Source organism: Glycine soja, chromosome 15 (genome assembly GCF_004193775.1).
Source record: "Glycine soja cultivar W05 chromosome 15, ASM419377v2, whole genome shotgun sequence".
Lineage (NCBI taxonomy): Eukaryota > Viridiplantae > Streptophyta > Magnoliopsida > Fabales > Fabaceae > Glycine > Glycine soja.
In genome coordinates, this window is record NC_041016.1 from 14,567,324 (window position 1) to 14,587,665 (window position 20,342).

General features: G+C 35.7%; 1 protein-coding gene across 1 annotated transcript; it reads left to right on the forward strand.

Moving 5' to 3' along the window:
- The first annotated feature begins 484 nt into the window (after positions 1 to 484).
- Positions 485 to 20,323, forward strand: LOC114387636 (DNA ligase 4). Its single transcript, XM_028347842.1, has 27 exons — positions 485 to 1,093; positions 1,181 to 1,272; positions 2,805 to 2,890; positions 2,969 to 3,105; positions 3,671 to 3,745; positions 6,836 to 6,927; positions 7,213 to 7,284; positions 7,493 to 7,572; positions 7,655 to 7,692; positions 7,779 to 7,785; positions 7,949 to 8,104; positions 10,497 to 10,572; positions 11,445 to 11,569; positions 11,659 to 11,693; positions 11,784 to 11,842; positions 12,369 to 12,452; positions 12,618 to 12,713; positions 12,803 to 12,851; positions 13,266 to 13,353; positions 13,438 to 13,641; positions 16,201 to 16,326; positions 16,456 to 16,555; positions 16,642 to 16,747; positions 17,572 to 17,702; positions 17,836 to 17,997; positions 18,932 to 19,087; positions 19,358 to 20,323. Exons 1-27 carry the CDS (start codon positions 761 to 763, stop codon positions 20,106 to 20,108), a joined length of 3,516 nt encoding a protein of 1,171 aa, XP_028203643.1. The 5' UTR covers positions 485 to 760; the 3' UTR covers positions 20,109 to 20,323.
- The last annotated feature ends 19 nt before the right edge of the window (positions 20,324 to 20,342 follow it).

Consider the following 20,342-nt stretch of genomic DNA (forward strand, 5'->3'; position numbering starts at 1 on the left):
GCATGTTTCTTAGACAACAAGACAAGGTAGCTTGCAAGTAGTAATTTGTGTTGACACTCCTTGCAATAGAGACTTGCTGCATTGTTTTAATCTTTTTGCACAAAGCACTTAGACACATGGAAGATGTCATTTAGTTTATTTTCTATATCACATAATGCTTTTGCCACTTACCATCACCAAAATCACCTCATGTAAGTAATCCATGCATAATGGAAGCATTTTCATTTTCAATTTTAAGATACCAAATAGTAAATTATAAATGCTAATTAGTGTTGTTGATACATTGGCTAAGAAGTAAAAGGATGATTTTTTTATTTATTAAAATGTTGTTAATACATATTTTTTCTGATTTACAATACATTATCAATGAGAATTTCATTAAAAAAATTATCGTAAATTTTTTAACCACCACTCTCAAGACACAATTTAACTGTTATACTCGTATGTGAGAAATAATATATTTAACAAAAAATATATATTTAATTTCTTGTGTGTAAAATTCTGGTAAATAACATCTCCATGTATGTCAAGTGAAATTAGTCGTCTATTACATTAGAAGACATCCGGATCTCTTTTACCCTAAAAAAAATAAAAAAAAATACATGAAACGTATCTAGCAAGTCGCGCTAGTTGACTATAGAAGTCTCGGTATTCACTTTGTGTTTCTCTCACAAGTAACAACTGAACCAACATAAATACTGTATAAATCACTCTCACAAACAAAAACGCCTTAGCGGTTAATCGAAGTTCAAAACTTCAAATGACGGAGCAAACCAAGCTGAGCGTGCTCTGCAGCCTCTTCACGTGGACACAGCGGAGCAAGTCTGCGGCGAAGAAGCGCGCCAAGTTCCGCAAGTTCCTCGACGCCTTCTGCACCGACCACAACTTCTTCCCCGCCGTCCGCCTCCTTCTCCCGAACCTCGACCGCGAGCGCGGCTCCTACGGCCTCAAGGAGTCCGTCCTCGCCACCTCCCTCATCGACGCCCTCGGCATCTCCCGCGACTCCCCCGACGCCCTCCGCCTCCTCAATTGGCGCAAGGGCGGCGCCGCCACCGGCCCCACCGCCGGCAATTTCGCCCTCGTTGCCTCCGAGGTGACGAAATCACAAACGGCGCCGTTTAGTCTGTTTTAGTTAGGGTTGTGTGGTGTGTGGAAAATGAAATGTTGTTATTTGATACAGGTGCTGCAGCGTAGGCAGGGGACGGCTTCGGGTGGATTGACGATAAGGGAGCTGAATGAGTTGCTTGACCGGTTGGCTTCCGCTGAAAACAGGTGCATTGGGTTTTTTTTTTTTTTTTTTTTGTTTATAGTTCTACACTTGATTGTTGTATTCGCATTTTTAGTTACTACGTGATGTTGGTGGGGGAAAGTTTGCGAAATGTTGAGAAATGGGAAAATGATCCTTGAAGTTGATGAGGAATGTTTTGATTGACGTAAGGAATTTTTTTTTTTTTATGCTGCGAGAAATTCTCTTTTTGTGGTTATGGGCATTATTGAGGTTTGTGAAAAGTCTGATCACTGGCAACTAGAGGAGTTTTTGGAACATGCTTGGATATCTTAGAGTGTGTTTGGTTTGCAGTTGGCAAGCCTTAAATGCCCGTTCAACGGAGAAGTTACAAATTGTTACTTCTCATTTTTGTGCATTGGAAAGTGGGAATTTCCGTTTGAAATGATGCAAATGGTTTCCAAACACACTTAATCACTGGCAATGCAATAATTCTTAAACGTGTCAATGGGTCTTTGACATAAGAGGAAGACTTGGGTCTGTTTGGAAAAGCGTATTAGCAACTTATTTGGACTTATCTTATGACATCATAAATACGCCATAAGTACTAGTGTTTTGGAGAGTTTATGAAAATAACTATGATATGTCTGTAGGTTGTTTTCAGCTTATTTCTATAAGCTCTTCAAAATAGCTTATGAAAGCAACTTACAAACTTAAATAAAAATATTTTAACTGTGTTCTCTTTGATTATAAAAACAACTTGTACATAAGTGGTTACATGATAAGTACTTATTTACTAAGTGCTTGATTAAGGCTCTATTTGGATAAATTTATCCATAGGCACTTATATGAGAAAAAAATAAGAAGGTAAAATGAATTGAGATTCTTCTATAAGCTAAAATCAACTTATGCACTTCAACTTTTGAAGAAGTTAAATGAAAGAATTTCTATAAAAGTTAAATGTATAAGTTGATTTTAGCTTCTAGGATAAGCTCATTTTATTTTATTTTCTTATGTTCTTTTCCTATAATTACTTATTTTCTTCAAGCAGGGGCTTTACAATCTTATGCTTGGGCCACCCCTGGCCTGCCATTCAAAAATGAAAAATAAAAGAAAAATCTGGTCTTGGTTACAGTGCGCTTGGTCTTTTTTTTACGTTAGAATTTGAATTATGAAATCAATGTTATTTTTTTATTCCAAGGGACTATATATATTTATACCAGATTCTGTTATTTACCAAAATGTGTAGGTTCTTAACAGCATGCAGATGGGATTGAATAATATTGTTTACACTTTTATGGTGTGTCATTGTTTACTGGTCAGTGTTTTAGTAGCTTCCCCGTTTTGTAAACCTTTTATTATTGTTAGTGTGCAAAACTTGAAAATACTTTGCTGTGTATATTGAACCAGAAGACCTTATCTCCACGTTGTTGTCTAATATGTTGCTATTATGTTTTAAGTTTTATACATTGAATTGGTGATGTTAGAATATTCTAATGGTTCTTAACATTTGGCTTCACCATTCTCTATGATCTTTTTTTATTTAATGTGATTCTTAATGGTGTGATCATTGTTACAGGGCTGAGAAAATTTTGGTTCTTTCTACCCTTATCCAAAAGACAAATGCACAGGAAATGAAGTGGATTATCATGATAATCCTGAAAGGTGTTTTTCTTTTACACCAGCAAATTGATTTAATAAGACTTAAATGAGCTTTGAGCCTATAACTAAATTTTGTTACAGATCTAAAGCTGGGAATTAGTGAAAAAAGCATTTTTCATGAATTCCATCCTGATGCAGAAGACTTGTTTAATGTTACCTGTGACTTAAAATTAGTATGTGAAAAGCTAAGGGATCGGAATCAACGTCATAAGCGGCAGGTTAGTTGTGATTTAGTAAAATAATTTTGGAACTCTATACAGCCTTCAATGATGGCAATCATTATCTTCTTTATTCTTTCAACTTGGGCTCTAAATGAGCCTAGCTAGTGCTGAACATTAGCATTCTGGGTATGGTGTTCTTATTAAGGGCTTTGTCATGTCATGTGAACTTTAATGGTTGACTAGAAGATAAGTCTCTCCAAGGCCCACAGGTAACATGCACATGAAACAAGCTTGATGCATATGACTTATATGCTGCACTAGCTTGAGGGGGAGGGTTAATATTATGTGAATTAGTTGTTATATTTTGTGCTTACAATAGTAAATAGTATATGTATTTGTTGTAAAAAGATATGTCAGTCCCTATATTAAGGGATTTGGTTTTGTGTTGTTTTCAATATGAATCCATGAGGTTGAGAGGATTTGTCAAGCCATTCCTAATTATCAAAGTTCTGAAGAATTGCAATGGAAAATGAAGATTGAAATATAAATGAAAATTCTTATTTGCATATTGCTTGTTAATATGCTTTGTATAATCAATCTTAAATCTTCTTCTCTTCTGTAGGATATTGAAGTTGGAAAAGCTGTGCGCCCCCAATTAGCTAAGAGAGTTGCTAATGCAACTGAAGCATGGAAGAAGGTTTGCTTTGCTAAGCCTTTTATTCAGTCACTTATGCCCCTCCAAGTCATTGGTCAATCTTATTCCTTTCCATGGCTGTGACATGGAGATGGAGAACATATTACAATGTTTAGGATTTGAAGCCGCTGGTGGGACCTCCCTCACCTGAAGTGGCATGCTAGTTGATCATTAGGTTCTAAGGCAGTGTCCGTCATCCATCCTTATCTTATCTGTACAGAGCAATTTTTTTTTTAAATTTCTTTCTGTTTTGTTTTCTGCGTTTCTCTCAATGCCTAATATATTAATTATATATTTTGCTATAAATATTAATTATTTTTTTGCTTAAATGGTATTACTTCCTTTAGTAAAGGAAAACTTGTCTAATAAATGCCAAGACACAAACGATTAGAAAAGCCCTTAATAAAAGGCTCAAGGCAGGGTGACCCCCTTGCACCTTTACTTTTCAATATAGTAGTGGAAGGCCTTACAGGTTTGATGAGGACAGCCATTTCTAAGAATATGTTCAGCAGCTATCAAGTGGGAAGTCAAAAGGAGGATGTTAATATTCTCCAATATGCAGATGACACTCTGTTTTTTGGGGCTGTAACTACGGATAATGTTAGAGTCCTAAAATCTATACTGAGGTGTTTTGAGATGGTTTCTGGCCTCAAGATAAATTATGCTAAAAGTCACTGCGGTTGCATAGGAAAATCAGAGGGTTGGTGTAGGGATGCAGCTCAATTTCTTAACTATAGCCAGCTGGATATTCCTTTCTCTTATCTTGGAATTCCAGTAGGGACGAGTTCTAAAAGCTGGAGTGTGTGGCAGCCTATCATCAGGAAGTTTGAGGCCAAGCTTGCAAAATGGAAGCAAAGATGTCTCTCTATGGGTGGTAGAATAACCCTCATTAACTCTGGTTTAACAGCTTTACCCATTTACCTGTTGTCTTTTTTTAGAATCCCTAAAAAAGTGGTGCACAAGATAGTCTCTATTCAGAGAAATTTTCTTTGGGGTGGTGGTATTGAGGCCAACAAGATCCCTTGGGTCAATTGGGACACAGTCTGTCTTCCTAAGAACAAAGGGGGGTTAGGGATTAAAGACTTGATCAAATTTAATGAGGCTTTGCTTGGCAAATGGGGTTGGGAATTGGTGAATAATCAGAACCAGCTTTGGGCAAGAATCTTATTGTCCAAATATGGTGGCTGGAATGCTTTGCTCTTTGGCAGAAACAGTGGAGACCTCTCTCACTGGTGGAAGGACCTAGAGACTGTTTTTCAGCAGCAGGATAGCAATAGTATCAACAATAACTTGAGATGGAAGGTGGGTAATGGGGTCAAAATCAGGTTTTGGAAGGATAAGTGGAGGGACGATGACTTAACCCTCCAAGACAAATATCCCACTCTGTATCAAATGAGTACTCAGCAGAATTCTCCAATCAACTTAATGGGCCACTTCGTTGAAGATAGATGGGATTGGAAGATAAATTGGAGGAGAAACTTCTTTGATCATCAAATTGATATGGTAGCAGCATTCATGGCTGAGATTGATGATGTCCACATCCATCGTTCAAGTATGGATATTCTAACTTGGAGGGATGATCCTAGTGGTTCTTACTCCACAAAGTCAGTTTACAATCTCTTGAAGGACGCTGGCAATATTGTTACTGAAGACAGTGCATCCAAGATTATTTGGAATCTGAAAATTCCTCCAAGAGCAATTGCTTTCTCATGGAGATTATTCCAAAACAGATTACCTACTAAGGCTAATCTGAGAAGGAGAATGTCGGCCATGTCATGTTCACTTGCACCAAAACTAGGAGTCTATGGTGGGAGGCTTTGAGATGGGCCAATAGAGTGGGCCCTTTTTCCATTGAGCCTAAAAATCACTTCATGCAATTCTCTCATTGGAATAGGAAAAGTAATATAGACAAGAGATGGGAGGTTTTATGGATAGCTCTATCCATGACTATTTGGAAGCATAGAAATAGCTTGGTTTTCAATAACCAGATTTTCAACCCCGAAAAAGTCATGGATGAAGCTTTATTCCATACTTGGTCTTGGTTAAAATGTATGGAGAAAGACTTTCAAACTCAGTTCAACCATTGGTCTACTAACTTGAAGGAAGAACTATCTTAGAGGGGGGTTTTTGACCTATTTTGTTTTCAGCTCCTGTGTTTTTGTCTTCTCTAGTTGGGTTTGGCAGATCATTGCCTCTGTAACTTCTTGTTCTGTATTTCAGTACACCTAGTACTGAATATTATTTCTAATACAATATCGATTTTTGCTGTGTAAAAAAAAAAAAACTAACCTTGGAGCTTATCACTGTTCAATCTTTCAATGCTGCAAAGCATCTTCATTTCCACTGGTTCTTCAAACTTCATCTGAGCCATTGCTGATTTTGTCTTCTCTTGCTCTTCATTGATGATAAACTCTATGCAAAGGGGTGCAGTCTGTCACTACTTTGATGGCATTGCTCCTCTTTACACATCAAGCATCATAGGTTTTCTCCTCCTTGGCAAATTAATCGGTGAAATTCTGTCATGAAATATCATTTTATCCTCCAACCTAAAGAAAAAACTTGTTTAACTGAAATCAGCCTTTGCAGGTCCTGATTTTCAGCTTGGAGCATAGGACAAATATTTGAACTTCCTATACTGTGAATTTGTTCAGATATTTTGAGGGATCTTCTTAGGGATTTTATCTTTCTCTTTAACAGGTTATTTGTCCCCTTATTTGATTAGTGTTAGGAGTCTAAACCTGATTCCTAGTATACATAGAGGTTTGTGATTTCACTGTTGTATCACATTGTTATATACCATATCAATCTAAGAAGAATATCATTGAATGCTTTCTTTATTTTTCTCCTTCCGTACCTAAGCCCTATAATTTCAACATCAGTGACAACTGACCACCTGCTCCAACCTAAACTGTGGTCAAGGATTATGCATGTTTCTGTAAGGTGATTTTCAACACCGGACTTAAGGACTTCACCAATCATATTTAAAACTATTTAATAGTTAATGGGATAATACATGATTTCATGCATAGTGAATTCATTAGTTTGGCATTTATTACTTACTTTTCCTTTTTGTACATTTCTGCTTTTGTTTAGCTTCATGGGAAGGATGTGGTTGTTGAGTGCAAATTTGATGGTGACCGCATTCAAATTCATAAAAATGGAACTGAAATACATTTCTTCTCAAGGCAAGTGCGTATGTGTGTTTTATATCTAAATGTATTTTATCTAAATGTGTGTTATTTCTTAGCTTGAAACCATAAGAATGCTTGGTGAATTGTTTTGTATTTATATAATAACTTATACATTGATGAAGCATCATAATGTAACACAATATGGGTTCCTCTTTGTTTTTCCTTGGGTTTTCCATTTGCCTTGGTATTTCTGAAAATGTTATGTTATGCTATTTATTTCTTGTAGATTTTTTTCCCTAAAGATAGATATTCTATTGTTTACTTTTTTCATCATTGCAGGAACTTTATCGATCATTCTGAATATGCACATGCGATGTCAGAAATCATAATACAAAATGTTCTTGTTGATAGGTGAACATTTATAGTGTTTCATGTATTGCAATTTTGTTTATTTCAAATAATTTCTATCCCACTTGTTTATTCTTCTTGATGTGAAGGGTGCCTGCAACTATAACTTGGAGGGGCTGTTTGATATAATTTATATATAACAATAGTAGTGTATGTATGTTTCTGAAATAGCTTATGTATTTTTCTTTTGGGTCCTTGTTATCTTTCTTAGGTGCATCCTTGATGGTGAAATGTTGGTGTGGGACACATCCTTGAAACGTTTTGCTGAGTTTGGCTCAAACCAGGAAATAGGCACGTACTTTAATATGGCTTGATCACAGTAAATCTATAATTTTCTGTAACACTACCATTTAATATTTTCTGTTCTTGGCAGCCAAGGCAGCAAGAGATGGTCTTGATAGTGATAGACAGGTTATCCATTTTGAATCTTTTCTTCTTTTTTTACGAGAAACTATCAAGTTCAATTTTAACCTTTTCTAGGTCCTTTCTTGATGCAGTTATGCTGTATCCTTGTATTTGAACATTTCAACTATTAATTCCAGCTATCAGGAAATTTGATATGGTTTTGGTTTCAACGGAAGAATGAATATCTAATTCTGTAGGTGATGACGATTTTCTAATGCAAGAAAAATTTATATATGATATGCCTTGACTTGAAAGTGGCTAGATGTTGCATTTGATATCCTTTATTTTGGAGATACTAGTTTGATTCACCAAACTTTGAAGGAACGACATGAGATTTTGTGTAAAATTGTAAGGCCAGTGAAGGGTCGTTTGGAAATTTTGGTACCTAATGCTGGTATCAACAGTCATATTTCTTCTGGTAAGATTTTCTCATGTGCAATTTGTCTTGTCTTGTGTATGTCAAGGAATTTCCCAACAGTTCTTTCACTTCAATCCAACTTTCATGATTTCAGATCGGTGATGTGGCTTGAGTTGATTTTTTTTGGACCATATAAATGAAGTTTATATTCTGAGTAGGGGTGCTCATGGTTTGGGTATTTACATAACTAACCATAATAAGTGGGTATTATAACTATAACTAGTTATTTTTTTTTGAACGGCCAAAAATAACTTTATAAATATGATAAAAATAGTACCAGAAGTACTACAAGGAAACAAAGGAGATACTATCTCCTGAAACATGAAAGCATAACCAGCAAAACATCAACCCAACAAAGAAAACTACATAGCCCAACCCTACAGACCACACACTAGGTAAAGGCCAAAGACATAGATGAGGACCATTGGTGAAAAGGAACATTAAAATCCTTTTCCCACCCTCTCAGCCATGACCAGGTGAGAAAGATTGCATTATCCACCAGCTTAGAGATGACAAAAGGCTGATTATTAAAAATCATGTCATTTCTGAGGTTCCATATAGATCTTGTGGCTGCTATCCACCAAATCTTTCACCTTCTGTTGGTATCCCTCGAACCAGCCAAGGAAAAGTGCTGAAGAAAGTTGTCCATAGGCCTACAGTGAATAACTCTATCTTCCTTGACCCAGGAGTTAAATTCCCACCACAAAGGCATAACTTTTTGACAATTGAAAAAGAGGTGAGAGGCAGATTCGACTTGGCTTTGGCAGAAGGGGCAGAGATAATTTTCAATGTCAACTTGCCTCCTAATTAGGTTTTCCTTAGACGGTAACCTATCCCAAAGTAATCTCCAAGAAAAATCTATGGTGTGGATTGCAACCTAACTCTGTGATACCATAATAGAGTTTGATAAACTCTGATTTCTCGTTGATCAAGAAAAAGAAAGACAAGTTATAAAAGGATAGATAACAGCTTACAAACAACAGATAACAAAATACACAAAGTAAAAATACTAGACGGAGTAAGTATACTCTAAAAGTTTCAGTCCTTGTCATTCATTGCATATATACCTGGTGGTGACCATACTGTTACCAATATTTTCAAAGGGATAAGATCATTGTTAAATGGCAGCGCCATAGGCTGTAATGGCATGTTTATAACACTACAGTAGATTTACCTCACTTAAGTGTGTTCTATTTCTGTTCCAGTTGCTAAAAGAATCTTGACTAAGATGGTTTGGTTATGTGAGGAGCCAAGAGAAGCCTAAGAGTGGTTGGTAAGATGAGGATAGCTCAATAGAGGTAGAGGAAGGGCAAGAAAAACTCCAAGGGAAAACATTAAAGAAAGTTTAAGATATGAATGACCTTTTTGAAGATTTGGTTTTCAACAGAACATGATGTCTTTTGGATCTACATTACTGAAAAGGTTTTTGTTGTCGTAGTAGTCCTGCTCTTGATGAATTTCCAATTTGAAAAATGAAAACAGTGAAAAGGAAACACTTCATCATCTGTTTTTTATATTGTTTTAGTTGTTTTTTTTATGGAATTCAATGTTTGGCATTTTTGGTGAATATTAGGTGTACTTAGGTGCTTGGACCAATTTTTTATGTTCAGTTTAGTGGTATTTGTAGATTGGTAGAAGTAAAGCTAATTTTTTGAGACTATATGCAACCTATGCTACACTTTGGTGCATTTGGTTGGAAAGTAACTGCTTTATCTTTAAGGGGTCTCTTTGGATCAGTAGTTGATTTGGGACTACGCATTTGGCTTTCTATTTGGTGTAAAGCACTTATCATTTTACGATGATTTCCATGAGTTATTGAGCAGCTTTGCTCCATTGAGATTTTTCATTGTTCTTTAAATTTTTTACTTTTCTGTTAAGGAGGGACCTTAATCCACTGGGCTCTTTGTAATTATCTTCTCTTCATCTTTAGTAAATTTCTTCTTTTTACCCAATAAAAAGAAAGAGTGGTGTAAAGGAAGATAACTGGTAACATCCATGTAAAATTCTATTCGGAAAGCCAAAATTTGTGGGAATCTTACAAAGGGATAAAAAGGAAACAATTTTGTCTGTGTTCAAGTGTCATGATGAGGATGGCATGAACTAATCAAGTTTGCTGAATGGAAATGATTACACTTTCTCTGGCCATCTCCTCTGTCTTGCTATTTGTTGCAATGTCACGTCATTTCAAATCATCAATATATTTTTGTTATTATGGATGTGCAGTTTTTAATCTTGTGTGTGCATCAACATTTCTTCTGGAAATACGCATATCTTTGATACTATTTCTTTTTATAAATATCCTCATTTATTAATTTTCACATGATTTTCTATTTATTGATTCAATGACTTAACATATGCTCATATTATTTATGATTTTTGTGCTGTTATACAGGTGAACCTTGTTGGTCATTTATTGCTCATAATGTGGATGAAGTTGAGAGATTTTTTAAAGAAACCATTGAAAATAGGTTAGTAAAACCCTTGATTTATTTTGGTTAATTTTTCCAACTAAGCTATTGGTGGATATTTAAAGCAGCAATCTGTAAGTTTTTTAACTGACTTGTCCAAAGACAAAGACTGATACACTTGATAGCTATTTTTATATGTCGAGCTAAATGAAACAAGCCTTCAGTATAAGAAAGGAGCATGCCATGAACCAACTATACCAAAAACTTTAGATGTTAGGTGAAGATACATGAATGATTTTATATTAATTATCTAACACTCCCCTTCATTCTCACCAAACAAAACTCCATTGCTCTGAGTTTTCTCAATTCTTTTTTTGAAGATTATTATGGAAGACCATAGCTAATATATATAGTGAGAACTCTTGTTGCTATGAGAAATAAGAATTATAAATCTGGACAATTAAATCATATTTGAATGTTCAAGATTAAAAGATAAATGCACATAATTTTTTTTTAAGTGGTCGTGTGTCTACTAAGTTTTAATCCCAACCATCTATGTATGGTTCTATGATCCAAATTTATAGTTCTCATTTTTCATACACACACACACACATATAGTTGCAATTAAAGATATTAACATCATAAATGAGCCTCCACCTTAGATACTTGTGTTTAAGAGATCAGTGGTGTCTCAAGTCTCAACTTTTGATTCTCAAAAACTTTTGGTTCCTCCTTCTCCCTTCTCATCTTTTATTTCTATTTCAACAATCCTAACTAACTCCCTCTGTTAGTTGCCCAGTTATTAGGCCATTGCACAATTTTACTATTTCAAAGGCTATGATCCTCTACTTTTGTTTTGTTCCTCCTTACATTTAACCTCTTAATAGGTCTTAGTGTATCATGTTATGCATTTCTTTCCTTCCTTTTTTTAGAGATGAGGGAATTGTTTTAAAAGACCACAGCTCCAAATGGGAACCTAGTGATCGTAGTGGAAAGTGGCTAAAATTGAAGCCTGAATACATTCAAGCTGGCTCTGATCTGGACGTACTTATCATTGGTATATGATTTATGTTCTTAAATTTATACATCCTAAAGCAGTTTGTTTAACATGGCTATTTTGACTTTGCTGTTTTTTACTATTTGTAGGTGGCTACTATGGCTCTGGACGACGTGGAGGAGAGGTTTGGTCATTTTCCCACTGCATTTGACCTTTTAACAAATTATTCCTTTGTTCTTCTAATGAACTTGTAGCGGCATGCTTTTCTTTTCAGGTTGCTCAATTCTTGGTTGGCCTTGCTGAGCGTCCATCCCCAAATACGCACCCTAAGCAGTATAAACGTGTCAAGAATTTTTTATCATTTTGGTTCCTATGAATATGTCAAATTTTGATTTTGATCCCTTGCCAACCAATTTTAGTCCCTGTTGTTGACATGATTAAGTGATGTGGCAATCTAATTGCTATGTGTCTTGTATACTCTATATGGCATTAAATCATTGACCGGCTCTCCGTCATGTCCCACGTCTCAACCTCTCATATTAGCCTTCTAATAGTTTCAACTTTCATTTCAATTTCTGCACTAAAAATGAAAATTCTTTCGATATTGCAAACATGTGGTAAGTAATATACTTGGGTTACACTAAATTAGTTTGGTATGCTTACCCACACACATCTGGAATATAACTGAACTGTGCATTGAATTTGATAAATCTTTGCAAATTTTCTGTTTGTTTCATTTTGTTCCGGTTCTGTTTGTTTCATAATGTAAAGTTGAGATACTTAAAACTAGCTTGTTTTCACTTATATGCATAGCTATCTATACATTGCTCCATTAATCAGGTTCTTCTTTATATTGCAGATTTATCTCCTTTTGCAGAGTTGGTACTGGACTCTCTGATGATGAGCTTGATGCTGTAGTGACCAAACTAAAACCTTACTTCAGGTAAGTTATATTTTCAGGTCAATTGTTTTGATGAGATAATATTGCGTATTGTTTTTCCCTGTGTGTTTAAATTGCTTGCATTTTCTGGTGATGAAACGAAACAAAATTAATGGTATACCATAATTTATTAAATATCTTGAACTTCTCTGCCTCTTTCTCTCTCAGAAAGTATGAATATCCAAAGAAGAGGCCACCAAGTTTTTATCAAGTAACTAATCATTCAAAAGAAAGACCTGACGTGTGGGTTGATAGCCCTGAGAAGTAAGTATTTTCGCCTTAATTATGAACTCGTCAGTATATGTCACTTGTATTTTCTACGTTGATCAATATTTACCCTTCTCTTCATGCAGATCAATTATTCTGTCTATAACCAGTGATATTCGAACTATAGAATCTGAGGTATGTCCTTGCAAATGCAGTGTGTCTATCTTTAAGTGGATGCACGATCCAGAAATGCATCAAAGGGGGGGCTGAAATTTTTTTTTACACAATAATTTAAATATCTAACTTCTAGTAAATAATTATTTAGTAAATTAAAAGTTCCAGTGATAAAATCTACTAGTAGAGAAAAATTAAGCAAACATCAACTCAATACTATATTTTCTATCAATATTGCTCTTCTTTTTATTTTTCTCCTCTTCTCAAGTATACACAAAGGATCTTGGGGGGGAGGCCCCTGCTTGCCTCCCCCCCCCCCCCCCCCCCCTCCACCACCCCCCTAATCCATCCCAGAGTGGAAGGATTGCTGTCTACATAATCTTTCTTGTCTTTGTCTTATGAACTGCACAGTTTTCTGAATGATTTTATTTACAGGTATTTTCTGCACCTTACAGTCTCAGATTTCCTAGGATTGACAGGGTGAGATATGACAAAGCTTGGTATGAATGCCTTGATGTTCAATGTAAGGGATTTGCAAAATAGGATTTTGTATCTTCATTGATGATGTTGCTGTAAAATTGATTCCTTTCTTTTTCTCCCTTTACAGCATTTATAGAACTGGTACATTCTAGCAACGGTACCACACAGAGGGATACAGAATATGGCAGCAAACAGGACAGTAAACCAAAACGATCGAAATCCTCCACTAGGGGAGAAAAGAAAAACTTGTCCATTGTTCCTTCTCATTTAATTCAAACTGATGTTTCCAGCATTAAGGGGGGCTCCTTAATATTTTCAAATATGATGTTCTGTATCCTGAAGAATCTTGTTAGCTACTATTTGATAAAACTGAGTGATGAAGTGTTTGAGGAGGTGAGAAAGTGTTTGAGAAGACAAGAAAATTGAGAGAAAAGACTGATATTATTACTAGATTGAAAAGTTAATCTGAGTTGGTTACATTGAGAGGTATATATAGACCTCTGAAACTTTACACTAGCAGCAACAGAATCTAACTAACAACAAAGGCTAACTGAATTAACTAACAAACTAACTGAACTAACTAATCTGTTATCAGATGTCTAATGCTAGAGAAGTGCTGTTAGCAAAGGCTAACAGCCCTTTCAAGTACACAAAATTACAAAACTGTTTATACAGTTATGCAACACATGCTCTAATATTCTAATATCGCCCCTCAAACTCAAGGGGAAGAGTTTTCAGAAGAAAGACTCTTCACATTGAGTTTGTCTCTGAGTATCTCAAATCTTGCTGAAATGTTTTGTGATTCTCCAGTTACATGAAAGCTGGCTCCTGAATCTGGAATCCAGTTTGCAGCACCATTCCCATGAAAGGAGGAATTAGTAAGCATAGCACTGGGTTAATTGGGAGCTGATACAGCAAGCTTAGAATTAGGATTGACCCAGGTATTGGAAGATCTGATAGAACCAGAAGAGTAAGGAATTGCTTGGAGTGTGACAGGATCAAAGAAGGTGAGTGATTCATGAGGTTGAAAGCTCATGTCAGACTGAAAATGGCACACATTGGCAGTGTGACCATACTTGAGGCAGATTTGACATTGAAAGTTGGCAAATCTGCCATTACCTTGTCCTCTACCGGAACCACCACCATTGCGTTTGGCACCATGATTAGAAGGACCACTACGACCACTGTCACAGCCAAAAGATCCTCTAGAACCACCAAAATCACCATATTTATAGGAATTCGAGTGTGAATAATCTTGAGTGCAGTTCAGCGATGGAGAGCTTAACATTTGAGCTTCTTTATAGTAACGAACCAGACATGTTTCATGGCCATAAAGCAAGGCCTCAATTTCAGCTATTGATGGAGTGCATTTCTTGCTTTCAATTACAGAGATTACCGGTGCATAATCTGATAGGATCCCTTCAAGCAATGCATAAACATATTCCTCGTGTTGCACCAGAACTCCAACTCCAGCAAGTTCATCAACATAACTTTTGATTTTCCGCAAATATTCATTGATAGATTTTCCTTCAAGTGAAACCGCACGCATTGCGGTTCTCAATTGTCTAGCATGAGATTTGGTGTGCAAGCAGAAATACTCATGGATCTTGTCCCAAACCTGATACGAATGATTCGAGCCCAGCACGTTTGACAAGACTGATTTTGAGAGTGTGGACTGCAGCCAAACAAGAAGTGTTTGATCCTGAACTTCCCAAGCTTCATACTCAGGATTCACGCGATCTGCAATACTATCATCCTCCGTGAGATGGTGAGGCGGAATGACAGGATTGACGACAAAACACTGCAATTTATGCGCCTTGATCACTGGTTCTACATGCTGTCGCCAGTGAAAGTAGTTTGAATCATCGAACTTCTCGGCAATGGTGTTTGGGAACGACTGGGATACAGGATTCAAAGGTGCGGATGCCATGGATACACAGATCTTGAATGATAACTACAAAGGATAGGCTCTCGATACCATATTTGATAAAACTGAGTGATAAAGTGTTTAAGAAGGTGAGAAAATTGAGAGAAAAGACTGATATTATTACTAGACTGAAAAGTTAATCTGAGTTGGTTACAATGAGAGGTATATATAGACCTCTGAACCTTTACACTGGCAGTAACATAATCTAACTAACTAACAGCAAAGGCGAACTGAATTAACTAACAAACTAACAGACTAACTGAACTAACTGATCTGTCATCAGATATCTAATGCTAGAGAAGTGCTGTTAGCAAAAGCTAACAGCCCTTACAAGTACACAAAATTACAAAACTGTTTATACAGTTATACAACACATGCTCTAATAGCTACCAATTACCTGTCCACTAACTAACTGCTATTTTTATATAGATTTTTGTTTTAAATTCTGCCTTTATACTTATTTCCTCGTGTTAAAGTTTGTGTATTAGTGTGCATGAAGGTTTTCTAGTCCTTTGTATTATCCTGTATGACATTGTGCAACTACCTTATTTTGTGCCACATAAATACATGGACCTGCACCCACATTCGTTACATTTTCCAAATTCCCTCTTTTGGTCCTTTTTTTTTTTTTTTTGAGTTGCATGTGCTTCTAGATGTTCATATTTTTCTTTTTCCACTCCACATTCACTGAAATGGTTGTGTCAACAGAAAGCAATTGCATATGCACAAAATGTGATGACAATCCCTTCAGGCTCCATTATACTTGTGCTCCTCTTAATAAAAGGGGGTCTTTAGTTGCCTTAAAATAGACTGAACACAATTCTTTCCATTACAAAAATATTTTATGTTACTTTACCCCTTTTCCTCATAATTTTTCTCAAGATTGACAGTGTAGCAGCATTAGAGAAATGATGATTGATCTTAAAATTATAGTTGCAATATAGTTTCCCTTGACATGCTCAGATTTTGTTAATGTGCCTCTATCTCATTCTCTCGAGTCCTTGCACAAAATAATTGCTGAGAATGGGGGAACTTTTTCAATGAATTTGAATAACTCAGTCACGCATTGTGTTGCAGCAGACAGCAAGGGTTCTCTCTCTCTCTCTCTCTCTCTCTCTCTCTCTCTCTCTGTTTATGTATTTGTGCAAATGCTGTGCATGAAAAGTACAATTTCATTGGCTGAAGATCTAATAAAAGTCAGTTGTCTGTGTACTGTAGGGTTTAAATTTGAAGCAGCAAAGCGTCATGGTGATATCATTCATTATTCTTGGGTATTAGATTGCTATGATCAAAAGAAGCTTGTCTGCTTACAGCCTAAGTGAGTTATATGACTGAATATAAACTTATTTGAATCCTACAAAAGTTTTTCTGATTGTATATTGCTTTCAATGTTTCCTTTGAAAGGTACTTCCTTTTTCTATCTGAACTGACAAAGAAGAAGTTACAAGAAGAAATTGATGAGTTCTCAGACACTTACTACTTGGACCTTGATCTTGGAGTCATCAAGCAGGTAATAGCATTTGCTACTAGCTAGTTTCTATCTTGTCAAAATTTTGACTCTATTTATCTTAAAGTAAATATTCACATATTGAAATGTGAAGGAAACGAACCACCATGTTAATGTGAAAATTGGGGTGTGGTTTTCGGTTAAGTCAAGTGTTAGTTAATGCATTTTTCCCTTAGGGGGTGTTTGGTACAAGGCTTTTTTTTAGATTCCTGGGAATCTGAAGTTGGGAATGCTTGTTTTCCATGTTTGGTTTATTTTTTACAACATAATATTCACTGAAACAGTACTTTTCGGGAATTTTTTTAGCTGTTTCTCACAAAATTGTTCCCATGGGAGGTGAGAATCTAACTTTCTCGAGTTAAAAAAAGAGTTTTACTGCAGTATAAAAATACCACGTTACTCTTAGAGCATTTATTGTGGTAAATAATTAAAGTTTATGGTAAAAATACCATGTTACTCATTAATTCCTAGGAAACTTATATAAATATTTTCAGGAATATTTATCACCAACCAAACAGATTTTAGTCATTATTAGGAGTCATGATTCTCAAGATTCACTATTCCCGGGAATGAGAAAACTTCCCTTGTACCACATGCCCCTTTAGATTGTTGCACTTTTAAAAAAAAATAAAAATTGTAGGAGCCAAGTGATAACTTCTTTTCCTTTGTGCGCTGTGGACCTTTGCCATATGATGGCTTGTTTACATCGTAACTAGTAACTACTTGATTGCTGTGATATATGTTTTTCTTTTTCCTTAGTTAGCAAAGTCAACTTAGGTTATGCCTCATTAAAGTGAGTTAACTTTCATTTATATCATCTTTTGCAGCTCTTAAGCAATATTGATAGGTCAGAAGATGTCAGCACTGTTGATCATTATAGGAAAAAATACTGCCCAAAGGATAAGTGGTCTTTCTTTTATGGATGCTCCATTTATTTCCACTCTGCAATACCTTCATTGTAAGATATAATGTTAAATCAAATCTATTTTTTTTAACTTCAGCACTAATACGAGATTTAGGATTTTGATGGTGGTCATTATTTTCACCAAGTTTGCTCCTTAGCTCTCTGATTATTCAATATTTTCATACAGGAAAAGTGATTGGCATTTTATATTGCAACTTGCTGTGAGGAGATTGAAGCTTGAAGTTCTCATGGGTGGTGGAAAAGTTACCTCTAATCTTACTTGTGCAACCCATTTAGTTGTCTTGCTTGTGCCAGGATATCAGACTGACTTTGAACAAATACAGAGTAGGTAAGTGATCTGTCCTATTGGCACCTTGTCAAGTGTTGCATCATCAACGACTTATGCAGTACAATTTGTTGATTACAGGATAGTTTTTGTTTCTCAATTTTCTGTTAGGTTTTTTCGGGGCATGTTTCTTCTTTATAAATGATAAAATAAAAACTAGACTAGAAAGGCAACTTTGATAGGAAAACAGTGAATCAATCAAGTCATCGGTTTGAACAATCCGAAAAACCAGACAAAGTAATAAAATATGGATATGCTATTGTACCCAAATATTCATCATCTGGGCCTTTCGTAAATATGTTTCCAAAGATGAAAAAGGCCAAAAATAACATATGCATAAATTTGGCATTCTGTGTAAAATGGTGCTGGTATAGCTTGTTGATAGAGAGAAAAATAGATGCAAGAGACGCTGAAAGCCATGTGTGTTAACTGCACAACGAAGTCCATTTTATATATAGACCTAATGCAATAAATATTGGAAATAATATTCCTATTTACATGATACAATAGTTCTATAATTACAAAGATCTTAATTAAACAAGGAAACCTATCATCAAATATATAGAAGAATAAATCTTAAGGGCATTTAGGATACTCTAAAATATTTTAAGATATAAAAAAAGATATCATCAAATTTTCTAACATGTCTTACTGGTATTCAACTTTTCTCCCTTCCTTAAATATTCTATTTTGAGTTACGAACTGTAATTTTCATTTCTCAGCTCAATGAGATTCTCCTTCTTAAATTTCTTCTCACTAAAAAAAGTGGTGAATTAAAACTTCATTTCCCAGCTTTGTTTAAAATCACTAGGTGAATGATAATGATTTGTTTATGTTATTTAATTGTGCCCTGACATACTCTCTCTGCCTCCCCCCCCCCCAATCCTTTAACTTTCCTTTTTGGTCGGGAGGGGACGGGGTGACTTTGACTATGTAGTTTCACTTCAGTAAAAAGAAAAATTCTCCGAAGCAAGAGGTTGCATATAGTTAAATCCCAGTGGTTAGAAGATTGTTCTGACAGTTGCCAAAGATTACCAGAAGACTCCTACAGTTTGAAACCCTGGGGAATAGAAGAGACAACTGCTGAAGATTGGTAAGTTAATGCATGAAAAGCATTTAGATTCTGTGACTTTGGGGGATGACAATGTTGGAACCTTTTTTGAATCGAATTGCTTTCATATTGATATATTATATGTTCTTCTTGGGGAATTTGCACCAGTATACTACATAACAATTTTTCACTTCATTTTGATTAGCCCCTGATGTTTAAAATGGATGGGATTAGCTGTGGTTAAATGTAGGAGTGGTCCTATTCTATCAATATTTTCCTTGGCATTTGATGGTTTTTTGCTATCTGTTTTAGTGAACTGGAGTTGGGGTTAGAGGCTCATCAGAGTGGAGATAATGTAGAAGACCAAAATATTTCTTTCTCCGACAAGGGAATTCAACAGAGGAGTTCAAAAGCTGCAAGTGAAGACAGTATGGCTTTGGTATCTCAAGAGAAGGGTGGCAAAAGAAAAAGAGGAAGACCTGCAGGCAGTGGTATCAAAAAAGTAAAACAACCAGCTGTCAAACAAGCTCGAAGAGCACGACCACAAATTGCAAAAAAGCCTGCTAAAATATGTGAATATGAATCGTCAGATGAAAGTGATTCTCATGGCAAAAGACCAATTGAGCAGGAGATTGACACGAGAGCAGGAAGTCTTGATTTTTACAAGAAACGTTCAGAACCACAGGAGACTGAGAAACGGGAAAATGTCCAAGTTGCTGAGATTGAGAAAAATTCTGAACAAAATAAGTTAGACAAGCAAAAGGACTTGAATGACAATGAACGTGAAAGAATGTTGGTTCCTGAAATAGAAATGTCTGATAGGCACAATGAGCAAAACAATGAGGTGACTGAGAAACTAGAAATTTCAGCTGACCCCCTGCAAGCAATGTTATTTGACATGATTCCTAGCCTTGCCACCCAAAAAGTCGAGCAACCGATGAATCGAAGTGTTAGAGAAGAGAAGCTACCAGAAACCTCCAATGCAGAAGCAGAGCCTATGACTACAAAGAAAAAGAAAGTTAGCTACAAGGATGTTGCCAGTGAGCTGCTGAAGGACTGGTAGAGCATCGTCTTACAAATGTATTGCTAAGTTCTTAATATATAGGCCAGAATTTCTGTCAAACTAGTTGTTACCAAATCTTAAGTAAAGTTTTAATTGTCTTAGCTGGCAAATTTGATATCTGAACTTTATGTAGATCAAGAATGAAAGCCTTTAAAAATGATAAGTGTGAACTTATGAAACTAAAATTATATTTAAATCTAAATTTAAGAGATGCATTTATATATATATTTCAAT

Excerpts from the sequence above, each read along its gene's own strand:
- LOC114387636 (XM_028347842.1), top strand. The coding sequence starts at position 761 with ATGACGGAGCAAACCAAGCTGAGCGTGCTCTGCAGCCTCTTCACGTGG. Across the intron at positions 1,273-2,804 it reads TTGGCTTCCGCTGAAAACAG|GGCTGAGAAAATTTTGGTTC; the intron begins GTGCATTGGGTT and ends TCATTGTTACAG. Across the intron at positions 11,694-11,783 it reads CTGGACGACGTGGAGGAGAG|GTTGCTCAATTCTTGGTTGG; the intron begins GTTTGGTCATTT and ends TTTTCTTTTCAG.